Source organism: Calidris pugnax, unplaced genomic scaffold, assembly GCF_001431845.1.
Source record: "Calidris pugnax isolate Ruff unplaced genomic scaffold, ASM143184v1 scaffold163, whole genome shotgun sequence".
NCBI classification, from domain to species: domain Eukaryota; kingdom Metazoa; phylum Chordata; class Aves; order Charadriiformes; family Scolopacidae; genus Calidris; species Calidris pugnax.
The window spans coordinates 322932-341850 of record NW_015090899.1 but is presented as its reverse complement, the minus strand read 5'-3'; the positions used below and the strand labels follow the sequence as shown (position 1 = coordinate 341850).

At 36.5% G+C, this 18919-nt stretch overlaps 1 protein-coding gene across 1 annotated transcript in view; it reads left to right on the top strand.

The window, feature by feature from the left end:
• COL21A1 (collagen, type XXI, alpha 1) overlaps nt 1-18919 on the top strand; it is a 154052-nt gene that overhangs the window by 94250 nt on the left and 40883 nt on the right. Inside the window, exons 11-17 of the mRNA XM_014948592.1 lie at nt 608-661; nt 1550-1603; nt 4226-4279; nt 5128-5181; nt 7183-7236; nt 7315-7368; nt 9727-9780. Of these exons, the coding sequence (XP_014804078.1) occupies nt 608-661; nt 1550-1603; nt 4226-4279; nt 5128-5181; nt 7183-7236; nt 7315-7368; nt 9727-9780 (378 nt within the window). The remainder of the gene's footprint in view (nt 1-607; nt 662-1549; nt 1604-4225; nt 4280-5127; nt 5182-7182; nt 7237-7314; nt 7369-9726; nt 9781-18919) is intronic.

The following is an 18919-nucleotide window of genomic DNA, read 5'->3' as shown; positions in this document are numbered from 1 at the left end:
ATGAATTATTTAGTACTTTTTTGTAGTCCCAGTCATTCAAATTACTTGAATAGCCTGTTATATACCTTCAAGTTCATAACTAACTGCTTGGTATTGAGAATGGAATTTTTATTATTTAGAGATATTATAAAACTAGCTGCATAATGTATTAGAACATGCCTTGTTTGTTAAAGTGTGCTGGAAATAAGCCTTTAAAAGTCCTGGCATTTTTCAGCTATTTTTCTTGAGAGAGAGAGGGAAAAACAATAAATATATATAAATATATATTTATAATTTTTTATATATTTATATTTTTACATCTATATTTTATAAATATTATATATATTTATTTTTATATATATTTAAACTTAATATATAAAATAATGGATTTAACATGAAGTCTGGAGACTGCAAATTTCAGATGCAGAGATTAGTGCTTCTGAAAGCTGAAATGTAAATCTCAAATGTGTGAATGTGATAGCAGTAACTGAAATTCGTGACCTAGAATGATAGGGTTGTGACAACAGTTCTCTAGTAACGACGAGGGTTGTTCTTTCCTAAAAAGGGTGTTTGGAAAATTGCAAATATAACTTTTGAATAGTCACAACTCTTGGTTTCTTTTGCTTAGGGATATCAGGGATCAGCAGGAACTCCAGGTATCCCAGGAACTCCAGGCATTCAAGTAAGTTTCTGTTTCATTCCTACAATTTGAAAATCTTGATACAAATCCCACTGACTCCCAATATCTGTGGTTTGCCGTTGAGAGTTGAGGTGTGGGGAATTAAAAGGGCTCAAGGGATGGCATAAAGTCAGGGGCCATCCTTGGGTGAATGGCTTTGGAACGCGCATGGCTTTGGGGTTTGTAGGTAGGCTGACAATTGCTAGGTAAGGCCTGTAGGAGCAGAACTCATCTGGGGCTTAGACATTTCCATCCTGATCCAGAAGCCAAACAGCAGTTCTTTACAGGTTTCTATGAATCAGTAACAGTGATCTGAAGCATTGTCGTGTTGATTGATTACTCACAACTCACATGTCCAAAAGAAGGTTTCAGATAAAGCCCAGATGGATGGAGGAGAATTCTTTTTCTTTCTTCTTTGTATTAATTTAGTGGTCCTTATTGGGACAGTTGTTGGAAACCAGTGCTGTATTTTACTTATGGCATGATCCAGTCTGGCTGGATAGTCAAGGACTTACCAATTTGTTGAATTAAAAATCGGAGAGCATGCTGGGGCCAAGAGCGAGCATGCGACATGGCAAATGTCTGATGGACATTTGAAAGGAAGAGGACATCTCTGGACTAGTACACACCGCGTGGTGTCCTTTTTTCCTGGGGCGGTCCTTGATTAGAGCCAAGGTTGTTTTGGTGTTCCCTGGTGATGGGTTATGATAGCGTGCCATGTTCATACATGCTGGCTGTGTTTTGTGCTTGGTCCTGCTTTTGTATCTAGTTACCAAAATGCTGTGATCAGCCAGCTGACACATCACTCCCTGGGTCATGTCATATTACATTTCTGTGTCTCCTGTATCGGACTGTATCACCATTTGAGCTTGTTTTCATTTTTTCTCTTAGGGACCACGCGGCTTACCAGGTACCAAGGGAGAGCCGGGGAAAGATGGTGCTAAGGTAAAAAAAAAAAAAAGATATTTCACTCTTACCATTTATCATTTTTGGTTATACAGTTAATAGTATCAGTATTTTCACATAGAATCTAGAATCATAGAATCACATGGGGCTTCTGTGAGCATTGTTTACTAAAAAGGTAATAAAGAAGGAATAAGAATCCTAATTTTAGAATGTTATTTCAATTCGGAATCTTGTCTATGTTATTTAATACAGTCTTTATAGGTTTAGCATTGTCAGTAACACCTGTATTACACTTAATAATTTATATTTAGAAAGCTTACCAAATATGGGTAACTGAGAGTATTGTAAAGACATCTGTCAGAATAGTTTATTTCTATCTCTTTGCACCCTTTTTCTCTTTAAGAGCATCCAGATGAGCTAGGTGGGAATTTTTGGATGGCACTTTTTATCAGAAAACACTGACTAATTGAAACCAAAGCTTTTTGTGGAAAAATGCTAGCCGAGGTGTAGCCAATAGCTTGTAGCTGCAGATAGATGTTGAAGCTTATGTATAACTCCCTTCTGGTAATCAGGATAAACTTGAACCTGGATCTTCTCTGTAGACAGTGAATAAACGAGCCATTGGCTTTTGGCAAGCCTCATTGATTATGTTAATATTTGTGTCCACTCTTCTCTCACACTTTTACCCTATATTTAGAAAAGTTCTAAGTTTATTGTGATAAAAATGTATTTTGTTTTTGGTTTATTTAAAACTTCAAAGCCTTTTTTCTAAAATAAACACTTGTTTTGCACACAGATATTTTACAGTGGAATTTCCTTCTTTGAAAGTTGCCAATATTAAAAGCAGGTCCTTAAATTCATCACTGTTCAGCAGAATTCTCAAATGCACGCTTAGAGCTGAAACATGTGGTTGTGTTCTGTGTTTTAGGCATCTTAGTCTAATTGATATTAGATGTTAATCTAACTGATCAGTCAGTATTGGGCCATGTGCAGAAAGTACGATACTGATGATGAAAAAGCCTACTCTCCTGGCAGTGCAGGGTTGTGACAGATAGAATATTTCCTAATGCTCAGTCCAGCCTTGTTCAAAACGTGCCAAGAAATAGGGCTTCCACCACCCTTAGAAAACTTCTTCCATTGTAAAATATGCCTTGCCGTTAGAATTTTTTTCCTGATGATTCAGCCCAAATTTTCATCTCTTAATTTCATCCCATTACTTGTAAAGTTTCTGTAGCAACTACTTTAAAACTGTTTCCATTGCCAAGTGTTTTAGCTTATCCAGTAATTGAATCACCACTCTGAGCAGAAATCGAGGCTCCATTCTTTTCATTAAGAAGCAATGAATGCATGAAGTGTTTATTTCATAAACTTTGGTGATTTTTTTTACCTCCATTCTATTGTCTGTTTTCAATACTTATTTGTTGAGAGATATTTTGATAACATTAAGCCACAAGCTGTCATTCCTGTGGTCGTGTTCCTGTCTTTTGTGAATATGTGACAGACCTCTCCAAATCTGATTAGACATGAGTGGTTTTGATAAATACCACTGAGACTTATTTTCTTTTACCCTTTGTCTTAGAACTTGAAATATTATTTAAAATAACTTCCTGAGCTTAATTTACTATTCATCCTTTATGACTGAAATATATTAAACAAATTGAAATATATTGCTCAATGTAAATTGAGATATTAATGGAGATAAAACATTGTAGTTGACCAAAAAATGATTTGGTGGTTGACTATTTATTCTGAGTGAAGTAGATTCTGTCTATAGAAACAAGCAACTAAACTTGTTTTTATTGTTTCAAGGCAGGTAGTGACAAGTTTAGCCTTTTGTTGTAATTTCCCACGGGAGCTTGCAGACAAATTGTCAGAAAAACAGCAAAGGTTTTGGGATTCCTGATATTTGACATCTGTGAGGATAATAAAAAGAACCAATGTTTTGGTTTGTGTTTTCAATTGATAGCTGCTTTTACCAGAGTGGATTCTGTCTTACACTGAAATGAGAACTCATTTGTCCAAGTGCTAGAGTTGTTTTATTGGTGCATCTTGGTTTCATTTTGTTTATTGTTTAGAGAAAATACTTAATACCTTGTTTTTCAATACTTCATTTATCTAGAGCAAGTTGGTAAAATAAGGTCAGTAGGTCTTTAACCTTTTCAATAAGAGATAGGAGCAAAGCCTTCTTAGATTAGGGAATTTCCTGAATAAGGTCAGTAGGTCTTTAACCTTTTCAGTAAGAGGTAGGAGCAAAGCCTTCTTAGATTTAGGGAATTTCCATGTTCTTCAGCAATTAGGAATGGATGGTGGAATTATCACAGCCCCTACAGAGATTTTTCAAAGTTCTTAAGTTCTTTTCAAAGCTTTTTTTCCTCTTGTCAACACTCAGTTGCTGCTTTTGAACCTGCATAAGCTTTATTGTGAGATTACAGTAAAATTTATTCTAAAAAATTTAGTGATTGTTTACTTTTTTCTTTTATTTATTGAGTTTTGTTTAAGGAGCAACAAACTCTAATCAATCATCATATCAATGTTATGTAGTTGATAAGATGATATACAACTTCTTTCCACTATTTGTTGATCATTGAGAGTATGAATACTATTATAGTTTATTGCTGTTACTATTTTACATATAAGAATTAAAAATGTTTGCTCTTTTAGGGTGACCGTGGACTACCTGGTTTTCCTGGATTACATGGGATGCCAGCACCAAAGGTTATTAATTAAGTATTTCTTGTTACAATATCCATGTATTTCAGCTTGCTCTATAGTTTAATTTAAAGGAAATATAAGTTTACAATATAAAGTCAGTGCATTTGAACTATATAAAATGAATAGATACGATTCTGAAATAGAAGGAAGATACGTGACATGGGACGTCATATGTACATATCAAGCAGTGGTGAACCACCTGGTTTCTTCATTTTTGTTCTGTTCTACGGAATTCTATATTCATTACTTTGAACTTTGATTCTACTACTACTTTTAACCTTCTTCATCACAAATAATGTGTCAAAAATATAAATAGTTTAATAATTTTTTATATATTTTTTTAAAATCATTCCATTTGAGTGACAAATCGCAAAGGGTAGTTCTGGTCTAACACAATTAGTTTTTTTCACATGTGTTCCCCAAAACATCATCACGTGTCTTTTGCTCTTCAGTGTTAGTACTAAACTGAATTTCCTTCTTAGTTTTTCCAAATTTTATTTTAAACTTTTCAAATAATTTCTTCAGAAGAGTGCAGCACTTTTCAAAGAGCTGAATTTTCACTTATGTACCTACCTATATCGAAGCGACCAGAAACTCATAGTGCCTTCCATTGGAAATAGGAGTGTTAAGCCAATAGCATTGGACATTCTGAGCTTCTCCCCTAAGAGAGATTGCAGAAGTCAAGATCTGAATTTACTGTCTTGAGCATTTGAGCATATTTTATTTTTTATATCAGCTGGAGCTCTTTGCCTCCTTCATGTTTGTCTGCTATACATTTATACTTTGAATATATGTATCTGTATATAACTACTTCTATTTTAAAAATTAACTTATTCACACACATTGTCTAGGGAGAAAGGGGTCCTAAAGGAGATCAAGGAGTGCCAGGAATATATGGAAAAAAGGCAAGTAAATTTATAATCATAAAATAAAGCAAAATGTTGTTGGTATCTGTGGCGGGGCGACCTCGCCTGGCTGCCTGAACCACCTCACTAGTCATGCTCTCATTCCCCCTTGTTGACAGAACAGGTGGAGAAAATAAGATGGAAAAGCTTGTGGGTCCTTATCTGGACCTTACCTGTCCAGATAAGGACAGGGAGATCACCTACCTATTACTCTCATGGGAAAACCAGACTTGACTTTGGGAAAATTAATTTAATTTATTGCCAGCTATAATAGGTTTGGATAGTGAGAAGCAAAGACTAAACCACCTTTCCCCCACCCTGCTTTTTCCTCAGCTCAGCTTCATTCTTTCATGAGATGGGGAATGGGGTCGTCAGTCCATAACAGTTCCTCTGTGCTCTCCTTCCTCCTTACTTCTCCCCTGCTCCAGCATGGGTCCTTCCCACGGGCTGCAGTCCTTCAGGACAAACCTGTTCTTGCATGTGCTGCAGCTTGGCTACCACAGCTCCACCATGGTCCTCTCTGCAGGCTGCAGGAAAATCTTTGCTCTGGTAGCTGGACTACTGACTCCTCTCCTTCCTCGCTGACCTTGGTGTCTGCAGAGTTGTTTCTCTCACGTTTTCCCTCACTCCTTACTTTGCCTGTGTCATACAGAGAGACATTGGGGTTCTGGAGAGAGTCTCTCACTCCTTACTTTGCCTGTGTCATACAGAAAGACATTGGGGTCCTGGAGAGAGTCTAGAGAAGGGCAGCAAAAGTGGTGAGGGGTCTAGAGCACAAGTCTTATGGGCAGCAGCTGAGGGAGCTGGGGTTGTTCAGCCTGGAGAGAAGGAGGCTGAGGGGAGACGTTATTGCTCTCTACAACTCCCTGAAAGGACGGTGTAGAAAGGTGAGGGTTGGTCTCTTCTCTCAAGTCACAGGTGGTAAGACAAGAGGAAACGGCCTCAAGTTGCACCAGGGGAGGTTTAGGATGGATATTGGGAAAAATTTTTACACTGAAAGGGTTATCAAGCATTGGAACAGGCTGCCCAGGGAAGTGGTGGAATCACCATCCCTGGAGGTATTTAAAAGATGGGTAGATGTGGTGATGAGGCACGTGGTTTAGTGGTGGCTTTGGCAGTGTTAGGTTTACAGTTGGACTTGATAATCTTACGGGTCCTTTCCAACCTAAATGGTTCTATGATTCTAGTTGATGATGATGGTTCTATTATCTAATTCTGTGATGGTTGGTAGTTAGGTTTGTGGTTAGGATGATTCTATATTTTTGCCCTTTCTTTAATATTTTTCCCCTGAGGTGGCCCCACCATGGCTGCTTTTCCAACCTAAATGGTTCTATGATTCTAGTTGATGATGATGGTTCTATTATCTAACTCTGTGACGGTTGGTAGTTAGGTTTGTGGTTAGGATGATTCTATATTTTTGCCCTTTCTTAAATAATTTTCCCCTGAGGTGACCACACCATGGCTGGGGGGTTCAGCTGTGGAACGGGCTGGAACCAGCTGTGTCTGGCACAGGGCAGTACTGGTCTCTCCTCACAGAGGCCACCCTGCAGCCCCCCACCAGAGCCTGGACGCTAGCATCCCATACAGTATCATTTATATTTTTATAACAGGTGTATTCACAGGGAATTTAATTAAATACATTTTTTTCAAATATGTCTATGCCTTTAATATAGGGTATATGTAACAATTATATTGTGAAGAAGTCTGTGCTTTTTAATACATAGCAATGTACATGAACCTTATAACTAAATGGGAATTTTAAGCAATTTGAAAGTGGGTTTAGACAGAAGTGTGTTAAGAAAGAAACAGTTTCCTCCGTACATTTTCAAAATTACAAATAACATACATTTAGACAGAAGTGTGTTAAGAAAGAAACAGGTCTTCCATACATTTTCAAAATTACAAGTAACATACGTAGATTATAGGTTAAATACACTGAAGTTGCAGCATAAACATTGGGACATTGAGCACTACTTACTTTTCGTTTGCTGTATTTCTTAGGGTTCAAAAGGAGAGAAAGGTGACACAGGGTTTCCAGGAATGCCTGGGCGATCTGTAAGTTTTGCAAAGACAATTTGCCTTTACCTTGTGCTTGTAAATTCACCTCCTGATGGCTGTTACCTGTTGTCACAGGGAGACCCTGGCAGAAGCGGGAAAGATGGATTGCCAGGAAGTCCTGGTTTCAAGGTATGTACAAATGTATATTCATATCTTGCAAAAGTCTTCAATAGCACTGCTATTAGTCAGAATATACTCAGTTCATTCTGTGGAGAGGTACTGGAAATTAAAATAATGTGTGTTACTGGGAAATGCCAAAGTTCACTCCAGTCACTGGGCAGAGTTCATTGATTTCAGTTGGTTTGTGAGTAGGGACAAAGCTTTTATCAGGAGTGCGTTAGTGATCATCAGAGATTGTTTCTACTTTGTCTCCCTTATCCTACTTCTGTTTCTCTAACTCTGTGAAATTGTTAATGAAATTTATATGCAAGCATACGGTTCAGAACTTACCTGTTGTGTACAGTTAAGAGGAAAGTAATCTAATTATTATTATTGCTTTTGAAGGGGCTGGATGAAAATTGGGGGAAAGCACCTTCAGTACTGGATTGTTACTTGGTTTAGTTTTTAAATACTCCTACATTCATTTCATTTTGATCTTCAAATCCCATTAATACCTGGTTACAAATTGTCGTTATTCATATATATCTATACTCCTACATTCATTTCATTTTGATCTTCAAATCTCATTAATACCTGGTTACAAATTGTCATATATATCCTCAAGAGCATGTATCTCTGACACTTGCAGATATGTCAGGCAAAGACAATTTAACAGGCATTCTTAAAACATTCAGCTAAGGTATCTGTGGACGTAGTAGCTACCTGCGTTGCCATTAAAGGAGGTCTAACTAATAATGCCAGTGGAGTCTGGAGAGCAATTCAGCTCTGCAGATACCAGTTTAGTTGCCTACATGCCTGGTGCATGCATTGGTGTCCAGGGCATCCTAAGGGAGCTGAAAAATATGCTATAAGTTCTATGGAAAGTGCCTTTCTGGAATGGGAGTAGGAACCCAGACAAGACACCCTTTAGTACCTCAAATATCACCAAACGACTATGTGTGGGTAATGAAATTGAGCTCCTGGTGTCTGATTAGCTGAATCAAGCTTCTATCAGTTGTCTTGACTAGACTTCTGTTGGGAGCTAAGTTACCTATGTGAATTTATTTCACATTAATCCTGCTTTATTTTCAATGTGTATATATATATATACACATACACCTAAGTATATACACACAGAGATATCTCTGCCAAGTTGGTGGAGAAGTTCGTTCTCTGGTACTATAGAAAGTAGAAAAAAAAATCAGATTTTTTTCCTCTGGTATTTTAGAGCAAGAACAGGTAACGGTTGCAGTTGTTTAACATGAAATATTAACTGTCACCAGTGGCCCTTTAGAGTGAAGTATTATGTTGATGAAGCATGAATTTGGAGAGCATTTTGATCTGCTTTTATGCTTTTAAACAATATACAGATAATTCAGTATACTAGTTGTGTGAACCTGTGTACAATTGAACTGAAAGACATTTTCTTTATTTTCTTAATTGTCATGTTTTTGTACTACAATAATTAATACTCATTGGTTTTTATTCATTTTATAATATAACAGTTAACAGAAGATACATTCTTCATTCAAACATTTTGTCAGCTTGACTTCAACATCTGCTTGCTATAAAACATTGCTTCATTCCACGTCTGTAATCAAATTCAGAGCAGCAACAAACAGGCTGTCTTTGAAGGAAATTTCTGCTGGAGCTTTCCTGTTTTCTAACAATATTCATACTGGGAAAGAATGTGGAAAAAAAGCATGGCTTGAAACCCAGATGCTAGGCATTGTTACTTCAAGTCCAGTTTTTGTAGTTTTAGGTTAATTATTACCAGTTTATTATATATGTGTATATATATATAAATTAATCTTTGCATTTGTTTCATATGTTTTTATTTCTAGAGTTATTCTTCAAATTTTCAGAATGTTTTTGGTATCATACATATTTTGAGTAAGGACATAAAGATTTTATCATATCGGTACTGCTGTATTCTGGAGTGCTTTGAAATAGTTCTCGGACTGTTAGTTGTACTAATAATTGGACAATAGCAATTTATTACTGTTTTATGCACTTCTTCAACCAGTAGTTGCTGTTCTGATTCAAAAGACAATTGTCTATCTCTCCTGTCTTTTTGCAAACTGTTTGACAGCTGTCTATTGGAGGCAGAATAAGGGAATATCAGATCGATAACAATTCTTACTGTGTTTGAAACTGGTTTTAAGACTGATTTGTTTGATGAAGCCTTGATCATATGTATTGGTTTTACATTTTACTTATATTAAGAATAGTAATTTGCTATTTCAAATAATAATTTTTATTATGCAAATGAAGTTCTTTTTTTTTTTAATATCGTATTTAACAGTCTTCAAATAATAATTTTTATTATGCAAATGAAGATCTTTTTTTTTTTTAATATCATATTTAACAGTCCTTTTTATTTGAAAGGGAGAAGTTGGACAGCCTGGATCTCCAGGCCTTGAAGGACATCGGGGAGAGCCTGTAAGTGATTAAATTGCTGACATTATCCTTATGTACTGATTTGTTTGTTTCTTGGGGTTTTTTTTTTCAGTTAATGGATGTTACGCCTTATGTACTGATTTGTTTGTTTCTTGGGGGGTTTTTTCAGTTAATGGACGTTACACTTCACATTTCATCCGTGTTGATTTGAGTTGGTTGATATGTCTGGTTTTTTTATTTTCTGGTGTTCATCTTTAAATTTGGACTTAGTAAAAGAAATAACCCTTTGAAGTCAAAGATGCCTTAAAAGAAAAGATTCTTAACTATATAGCTGTTACATACCAATTTGTATATGTCATAAAATTGTCACGATACTGACTTCTTCCTTATTGATAGGATGGTACGATTATATATTGATAGTTACTTGCATGAGGAAAGGTTCTGGGTGTTTTTAACTCTTATTTCTGGAATATGATGTATCTTCTCTCATATACTTGTTAATTGCACTTCTAAAGTTTCTTTTTTTCACTGTTTACCTCCCCTTCTCCTTTGTCCAGCTTTATTGATCTTTTACTTCCTTGCATCCTGTTAAACTCCTATTATCTCTATGTCTGTTCTTCTTGCTTAGCTGGGGAACACGCTGCTGCATTTTTGTTTTGCTTGTTTCCAATGACATTGTGCCTCTGATGGTGTTTCGGCAGCTCCTCAGAGCAGCTCCTTTTTCCTCCTCTTTATATGTTACAGCTAGGCTTTGTCCTCCTTCTTTCTTTGTTTGGCTCTTTGAGGCTACCAGAGTTTGCTTGAAGCAGAGGAGCCAAGATATCTGCAGAAATAGCTGAAAGCTTTGAGTAGCGAGAGAATGCCAGCTGTCTTCAAACCATCAGTAATACTTCTGTAGGCCAAGAGCAGTAAATGGAGCTCAGTTTGTGGAACGCTGCCTTCCGGATGAATTACATTCTGAATTACATTTTGAATTGTAAGATAAGGAGATAGGGTTTTATAAATTCAGAAATTTTTGTGGTATTGGATGTAATGACAGGCAGTATGTGTTACATGGTACTGAAGTCTGGTAGAAAGTTTTGATAACTGGGAGTTGGAAGTAAGGCTCCCATCTGAAAAATTCTCAAGATCTTTCATCTAATTTTTTTATATATTCACCAAAACCTCATAAAGCACTGTGAGTAGACTGCAAAACACTGGGCAATCATTCCCAAGAGACTTTCTTCCCACTTGGCTGGCTTAAGTGAAGAACACATATAATTCCTCACTTGGCTTTGTTTTTTCCTCTTTTTCTGCCATTGTGAGAATAACTGTGAGATTTGTTAACCTTTCACAATCTATGATATCTTCAGATGTATAAAAGAGTGAAAGTGACTGTTAATTAAAAATCATAAAATACAAATAAAGAGGTCTTAGTATATTGTTAGTTAGTACACAGTAACAAATGTGTTGAGATAATAACAAGACTTCTGTTATGGTCCCTAGCCTTATTTTGTCTCTTCATTTTTAGAAAAAGTGTCAGTTAGTCATTGTGATTTTAAAAAAATTCATCTAAAAAATAGGAAGGAGAAGGACTTTCTGACCTAGGGAAAACTGAGTATTTAGTACTTTAACAGCTCTCTTTCTGATCTGACCTGTATCTACTAAAGATATATATTTTGGTTTAAAATTCATAGAAATGCTTCACAATATAACATTTTAAACAGCAATGTAGGCTCATCACTTAAGGTCCATACTTTTGCTTTGAAGAGAAATGAAGTGGCAGATTTAAGACATTAAAATCACTTAGAAGTCTTTTAAAATCACCATAAAACCATATAGAGGAAGACTTCCAATAAATAAACAATTGCAAAAGATTTACACAATCCTAACAGGGCAGATTGCCACACAAGCCAGATTACAATGTGTGCTTCAGTTATAATCAGTGGAGGTTCTTCTGACGTGTAGAAAGTCTACAGGCTGACCAGGAACAATAACCAAGGTAACCATTAGGAAATGCAAGACACGTAGTCATACCTGCTCCTCTCCCTCCGTTGCTGGTGTGGCATCAGACTGCACGTGCAGACATGGTACTCCCACCTATTTAGAACCTGGAGGAGGAGCAAAGGGCATTTCTGTGCAGCAGCTTTGGGTAAAAGTGTGCTTGGGCTGTGCAAAACGAAAGCTATCCTCATCCATGGGGTGTGTGGGCTCCCCTACTTGAAGTAGAGGGCATTTGTCTTTCATCCGATGGTGTCGTGGTTTGGGCAGATGGAAAGAGCGGGACTGTGGGGGCTGTGAGGGATGTCTTCTGCAACTTACTGCTTCTGTTGTTCCTCCAATGTGTATTTGAGTTACAACATCCAAGTGCCTTGTCTCTGCTGCTCTTCGGTGCAATTTGGTGTGGTCTCCTCTGGTGGGATACCGGAATAGTTAGGGCACTGGTATGAGAGAGAGGGCGACTCAACTCTGCGGTGCCCTCCCTGTGACAGCTAAATAGGCTGCCTAAGCTCAAGAGGGGCCTTGGATGATGCTGTTGGAACTGTATGATGCCATATGCCAGATGCAACTGAGGCTCTGGCACAGCTCAGCAGGTTGCGTGGATACTCCACCCACACAAACATACATGCAAGGAGACTTTATTTTTTCTATTCAGCCACATTAGTGTTAGACATGGCCTAATTTGTCAAGTTGGTCCTTTTAAAAAAAAGCCATCTTACGATCCCTCTTGCTTTAGCAAATAAAAAGAGCATGGCTGTGAAATGAATGCATCTTGAGACAACATCTAAAAGGCAATTGTCTAAGATGGAGAGCACATTTGAACTGAACTCCCATTTCCTCTGTCCTCTGAGAAGTGTGGTTATTTTCTGGACAACATGCTTTCTGTTGTATTATTACTGTTATTAATCCCCAAATTTATGAACAGGAAAAAAGTAGGCTGTAAAGTTAAGTAAATAATTCCAAGTGATGTGGTTGTTTTCCCTCAATTGTACCGTTTGGAACTTAAGTTAGCCAGGCCACCCCAATCCTACCCACTCTGTGGGAGAATAATGTTTGACAGTGTGGACAGAATAATTTAGACAGCATTTAGTAAAGCTAGTAATCAAGCTCATTTTACTGATGACAAAAATAGGCCATGCTGTCAGTAGTTTAATGGCTAGTCATCTGTCTTACCTATGACAGGCTGTTTTGAGAAATACATTTTCTTTGAGGGGCCAACTGTCTAAAGGGTAGAATAAATTAAGATTTGTTTAAGCTTAATTTCAGCTTGGCTGTCCTTTTTAACATAGGTAGAGTTTCTTTTAGGTGGAAGCTGCGTTAGACTTCTCCTTGTGTTTACAGTCATGCGGATGGGAGCTCCAAAGTGAGTGCTTGTGGGTGAAGCTGGCAGGACATTTATAGCACTCTTCTAGGCCTAGCATATGCTGTTCTGCCACAAGTAATTTGTCTGAATATTTGCAACTGCTCATGTTTACTCTCCAGAAATCGTATTTTTCAGAAATACAGCTGCAAACACTTAAAATGGTAGAGTTTGCCCTTAATATTTAGGTCACATCACAAGGCCTCAGATGTGGCCTTATTTGTGCCAGCAATAGCAGCGTAACATGGCTTTCAGCTTCTGACCCGACTCCCACTGTTTTACCTGTTCTCCTGGTTTGTCTGTTGGTCTTTTATAACTGATTCAGGAATGCCAGATCTAGATCCATGCATTCTCTGAAAAATGTGTGTTTTATGCTAGGGTATGGGAGCAGAATTCTTTCTGAAACATGTTCAAGATGCACTAAGGATATAGAATTCTCCAACAGAAGTTGCTGTATTTTTTCCCGAAGAGCAGAAATCTTTAAATTACAACATAGAAACTTGTATAGCCAGGTAGTCTGTGTATTTGGAGAGCAAACCTAAAGTTAATGTAATTCTACTGCATATGTCACAATCCTGAAATTAATAGAAACAGGAATCCAGGAAAGAAAATTCCTGACTTTGGTATATGATAGTATGCAAAAAAAAAAAAAAAATTTGGTGTTTTTTTCTTCTGTGTGCCATGTAATATTCTCCCCTCTCCCTTACTACACAGTTTTCCAAATCTCTTCCCTGCAAGCAAACTGTCTTTATTGGAACCCTTAGAGTGCAGCACCTTGAGGCAGGATGGCTTATTAAATAGTCTTGTGTTCAGTGTTGCCTCTTTCATCTTTCTCTGTATAGGAAACTATGAAAAAAACCAGACAAACACTACTAGCAACTGTGTTATCTATATACTGACAATGTTCCTTAGAGATCCTGTTCTCGGAACAAATGCCTGGCAGTCAATTGCGCTGCTACTACTACTACTAAAGGAAGTAATGATATCTACTTACTAAAATATAAATGTAGCCAATTCTAATGAACTTTTTTCTTCTTCAGTACAGCTTTGCACATATTATGTCACTGACTGCCATTTCATAAACTGGCATATATATATATAAGCCAGTATCTTGATAATGGAGGAAATTCTGAAAAAAAAATATTTTTCCTATATTTACCTACTGCAACAAAATTTTCTTTCGCTTTTGTTGCACCTTTTTATGCCTTTAGCTATGTGCACATTCTCATGAAAATCATGGAGGAGAGAAATACTAACACCACAATCACCATATTTGAGAGAAAAATTTGAAATGAATGAATGATGCCTAAAGAGGAACATCTTTTATAAGATTACCTAATATAGTTAGAGGGGATGTGCAAAATTTTAAGGCTTTCAAGTCTATGACAGAATCAGAGAGTAATTCCAATATGATTTCTGTACATTTAACCTGGTTAAGTTAGGTAGACCATATGAGCGGGAAAGTAGCCAGTTACCTGTAGAATAGCATGGGACTGTGAATAATGGAAAACTTGGTAACTGTTTGGAACTATTCATGGAATGAAATTTAAAATTCACAGTCAAAACCTTTGCAATAGATGGTGGAGTGTAAGAACTATGGTAGTTTCTTTAGGAGGAAAGCTAATATTCAACTTTAATAAAATACCTCAAGTTTTGTGCTTTTAGTTGTCATATTTATCAACTGTATTTGTGGAGTTGTTTCTGGTAAAAAACATATTTGAGGATGCAGCATCGTGTGTGAATACTCTGTCAGTCCTATCTTCCTATTTCACAATGAGAAGGAGCAGCAGTGTAGTGTGTAAGTGTTGACTAAAACAGGTGATGACCACTGGCAGAGATAAATGGAAGTGAAGTACTTAGACCGCACGTACGTGCAAATGTGTTTTTCAGTGGTCACAGTATATTCTTTGCTTGATGCACTTTATGTTGATATCATCTTGGTTTGTACCAGTTTTAGTTAATAAAATGCCATTTACTCAACATTTATGTTTTATATCTGCATTGATATACAGAGTTATGAAATACTTCAGTTAGAAACAAACCTAAAAACTGTATAGTATATCTATGCAATAGGCCTTGTGAAAGATATCTTTCATTCTGAAAGTGTTACTTAATTTATTTTTTAAGGTACCTAGTCTGATCGTTGTTGCATTTCTAATTTTCTAATCTCTCAGTAGATTAAAGCATAAAAATGCTATTGTATATCCGGTGCTCAAGAGATCACGTGTTGTATTGATTTAATACTTGTGAAAATGTTTCATAGAGTACTAAATACTCATTCAAGTTTTATGTTGCCTTAAATTAGGCACTGCTATAAAATAGTGCTCTCTTTATAAGGAAGATATTTAAAAGAAATTATTTCCTGTCAGTCTTTAAGAGAAAAGTGATGAGGAGACTCAGCAAACTGTTTGGTGTGAGTCTATCAAACTTCTTGGCTTCAAATCTAATATTCATGCTTTTCCACTAGCCTGAGCTGCTTCAATAGTAGTAGCTGAACTCTGAACGCTGATGGCCTGCTATTCAAAGATGTCAGCATTACAGTCAAAAGGGAAGCAAGAACTAGTATTTGCTCTGCAAATGATGCCTTCTGGGTCTCAAAAGAGTACCTGATTTCTTTGTTGAAAATTCCGACTTTGAACTGTAAAATACATTTATGTATAAAGTGAAATGGTTATTCATGTGGGGTGTTCTTTTCTACATAAACAACTGATGCACTAATCCTTTGGTAAGCATATGCTGTATATCACGATTTCTTACAAGCAGGTTTAATTAGTTGAATTAGTTTTTTAGTGATTGTTACTTTAGTTTTTCTTCTAATTTTTTAATTGTAGACAGTGTAGAGTCTTGCTGATGACTTTCTGATTGCTGAAGCTACTATAACAGATGTTGTTAGTCTTGTTCCCACTCGGGGAAGGGGGAGATGACAGCTTTGACAGCACAATACTTTCAATAATGCTTCTTTAATTATACAGTGCTTGCTGTAAGGTCAACCATATTTTTTAGACGGAATGCAGGTTTTCCTGTTAATTATAGCTTTTAGATCCACTTTAGGTATATATATTTTTAACAGGCTTTCTTTGCAACCTAGGTTATCTTCTTCATTCTGACTGGCAAGTTATTTTAACTAAATTCATCCCATACTACATTTTCAGCAGAGTTAATAGCTATTAAGAAGATAAAGATGAGGTAAAGATGAGATATATATGAGAATATAATATTTATATGAGAAAATATGGTGCTGTAAAGAAACAGGTAATTAAAGTCTTCTGCAACTTAAGGCAGGCTAGTCTGAACTACTCTAATATTCCCAGTTGACAAAAATAATAGAAGACATGACAGCACAGTTGCTTATCCAAAGCTTATTGAAGTCAATGGAAAGATTCCCATTGAGTTCAGTCTGGACTGGGGCCACAATAAATGCCGTAATAAACTTGGACCCACTGACCTAATGCAACTTGGAAAATAATGCCCGCTTTTCTAAGTTGTAAAACTAACAGTTCTTTCCCATCTAATTCTCACTTTCTGTCTGCTGCTCATCAATTCTAATTTTTAAATTTCTGTCTTCACACACTAGGCAATTACATTAATTATATTAGTTTTCTGTAATTACATAGTATCATTTTTATTTTGTCTACAGAGACTTAGGAAAGTATTATTTTTGGATTTTTCCAGTTGGTACCATTTCAAAATTGATAACTTTGGAAAATGAAGTGGAAAGAAGGTGGCATACCTTGATGCCATTTCTTTAAGGCTATTCTATAGATGCAATGTTAACAAAGCCAATTTCTTAAAAGGTGTAAGGAAATACGAATGGAGCTGTAGTTCTAAGCCTATTATGGCCATGAATGGTGTGTGCTATAAATAGTTATAAACTACTCAGAGTAGTCTGTTTTATGTTTGTATACGGTAGTGACTATTTTATGGGTATGCTGGCACTTTTCTTACTAATTCATGTGCTGATAGAAATCACATGCCAGCATTCCTCCTCCATTGCAGCTGATTTGTAAACACAGTGATAGAAATACCTCTGATCAATATGTTGTACCAATTTAAAATCTCCCCACTGACTTGCTGAGCTGTTTTACAATGTATGTATGCTTGCTTGTCCTGGTTTGAGATAAAAGAACCAATTTTCTGTTCGGTTATTTTACTTTTCAGTTAACCCTCTTCTAACTAACTGAACTCTCTGAAATTAACAGCATGTTTTTCCAACAGTATCTGCTCCCAGAATGATAAGACCTGATTGTTTATAATTTATTCCAAGCGATGCTATGCAGAGAGGCTCTTGCTTATACTCATTGCTATCAAAACCAAGGTCAGCTAACTTTTTTACATTGAAAAATGTGGGCCATCACCAGCAGGAAATGGGAGACCTGGTTACCGGGGATATGGAGAAGGTTGAGGCACTCGTCAAATTTTTTTGCCTGAATCATTACCAGCAAGTGCTCTAGGCACTGCGCCCAAGTCACAGAAAGCAAAGACAGGGACTGGGAAAATGATTCTTTTTTAGATTTTTAGATTGGTTAATTGAAATGAGCCCTTCCGGAAAATGTGGAAGGGAAAAACAAGCAAACAACTTCAAGCAGGACTTCTGTGTTATTTTTGTATTCAAGTGGTAGCTGTGCCGTCCAAGTAGTTTCTTGCCATGCTTCTTCTGTACGTCCTTTGTGATCAATAGCATTGCGTTATTCTTGTGCAGTATGCTCAGTTAGGGTCATGCCAATTGTTCAAGATAGATACTTTGTGGTGTAGAAGTAGGAAAGATACAATGAAGTTAAATAAGGGAGATCTGCAGTATTTGTGAGCCCTAAAAATCCTTTCATCAGAGGAACTGCATTAGTATTGCTTACTAATCAATATCGCTACAAAGAAGGTGGTAAAGATGGTTTCGTAACTGAGATCAGTTGGTTCACCTCTATTCAGGAAGCAATGAAGACAGTACACAAAGAGCTTTAAGCCTGAAATGGAGAAGTTGATAGTCAAGTCTCAGGTGCTCAAGTAATTACAGTACTATCAAATTTGGGCAAATTTGCTGCAGCTGGTATATTAAATGTGCAGTAAATTGAAGCTATGGATAGACTTGCCTGAATACAGGCTGGCTTCCCATCCATAATAAAACAAAATACTAAACGATCTTTAATAGGAATTAATTTAAATCCATTTGTAAGTTTTAATTAATGTTTCTGCTAAAATTCAAATATTACGATGGTATAAGACCTCTTCTTCCCAAACTGAAAAAAAAAAAAAAAGATAGCATATTTTTCTCATTTGTAGCACATGTTGTTGTATTGGAAGTCTTGATTATTACGTATGTTATGACCAGCATTTGGGAGTTTTTTCAGATAGATAATTTAAAAAATATTGTATATTTGTGCTTAGCCATTGTTCTCAAAAGATTACATATCACAAATCAAATAGTACAGTGGGCTAATGAATCACAAGGAATGAGTGCTTATGGAATCCTGTTCTTAGGTCAATCTTTAAAAAAATTGACTTTGGGATTTTGATGCATTTGAATCATATTGGAAATATGGTATAAATTACTACAGGATCAGAAAAATCAAGGTTCCACTAAAGAAATGTACTACAGAAATATTAAATTATTTAAGCAACAACCTTTAACTTTCATTGTGCAAATTAATTTTTGCTTTAGTAATTAAATTTAGCAATTAACTTCAGTCTTAGTGATTGCTATGTGAATCAAGGTGTGGTTTTCCTTCTTTGTGCTCTGGAAGGATTTGATCCCAATCTCTGGACCAACTTTTTGTCGCTATTTTTTAAACAGATAAGAGCTGCCAAGCAGACTCAGCCTAAGGGAATTGTCACAGGACTTTTTCTTCG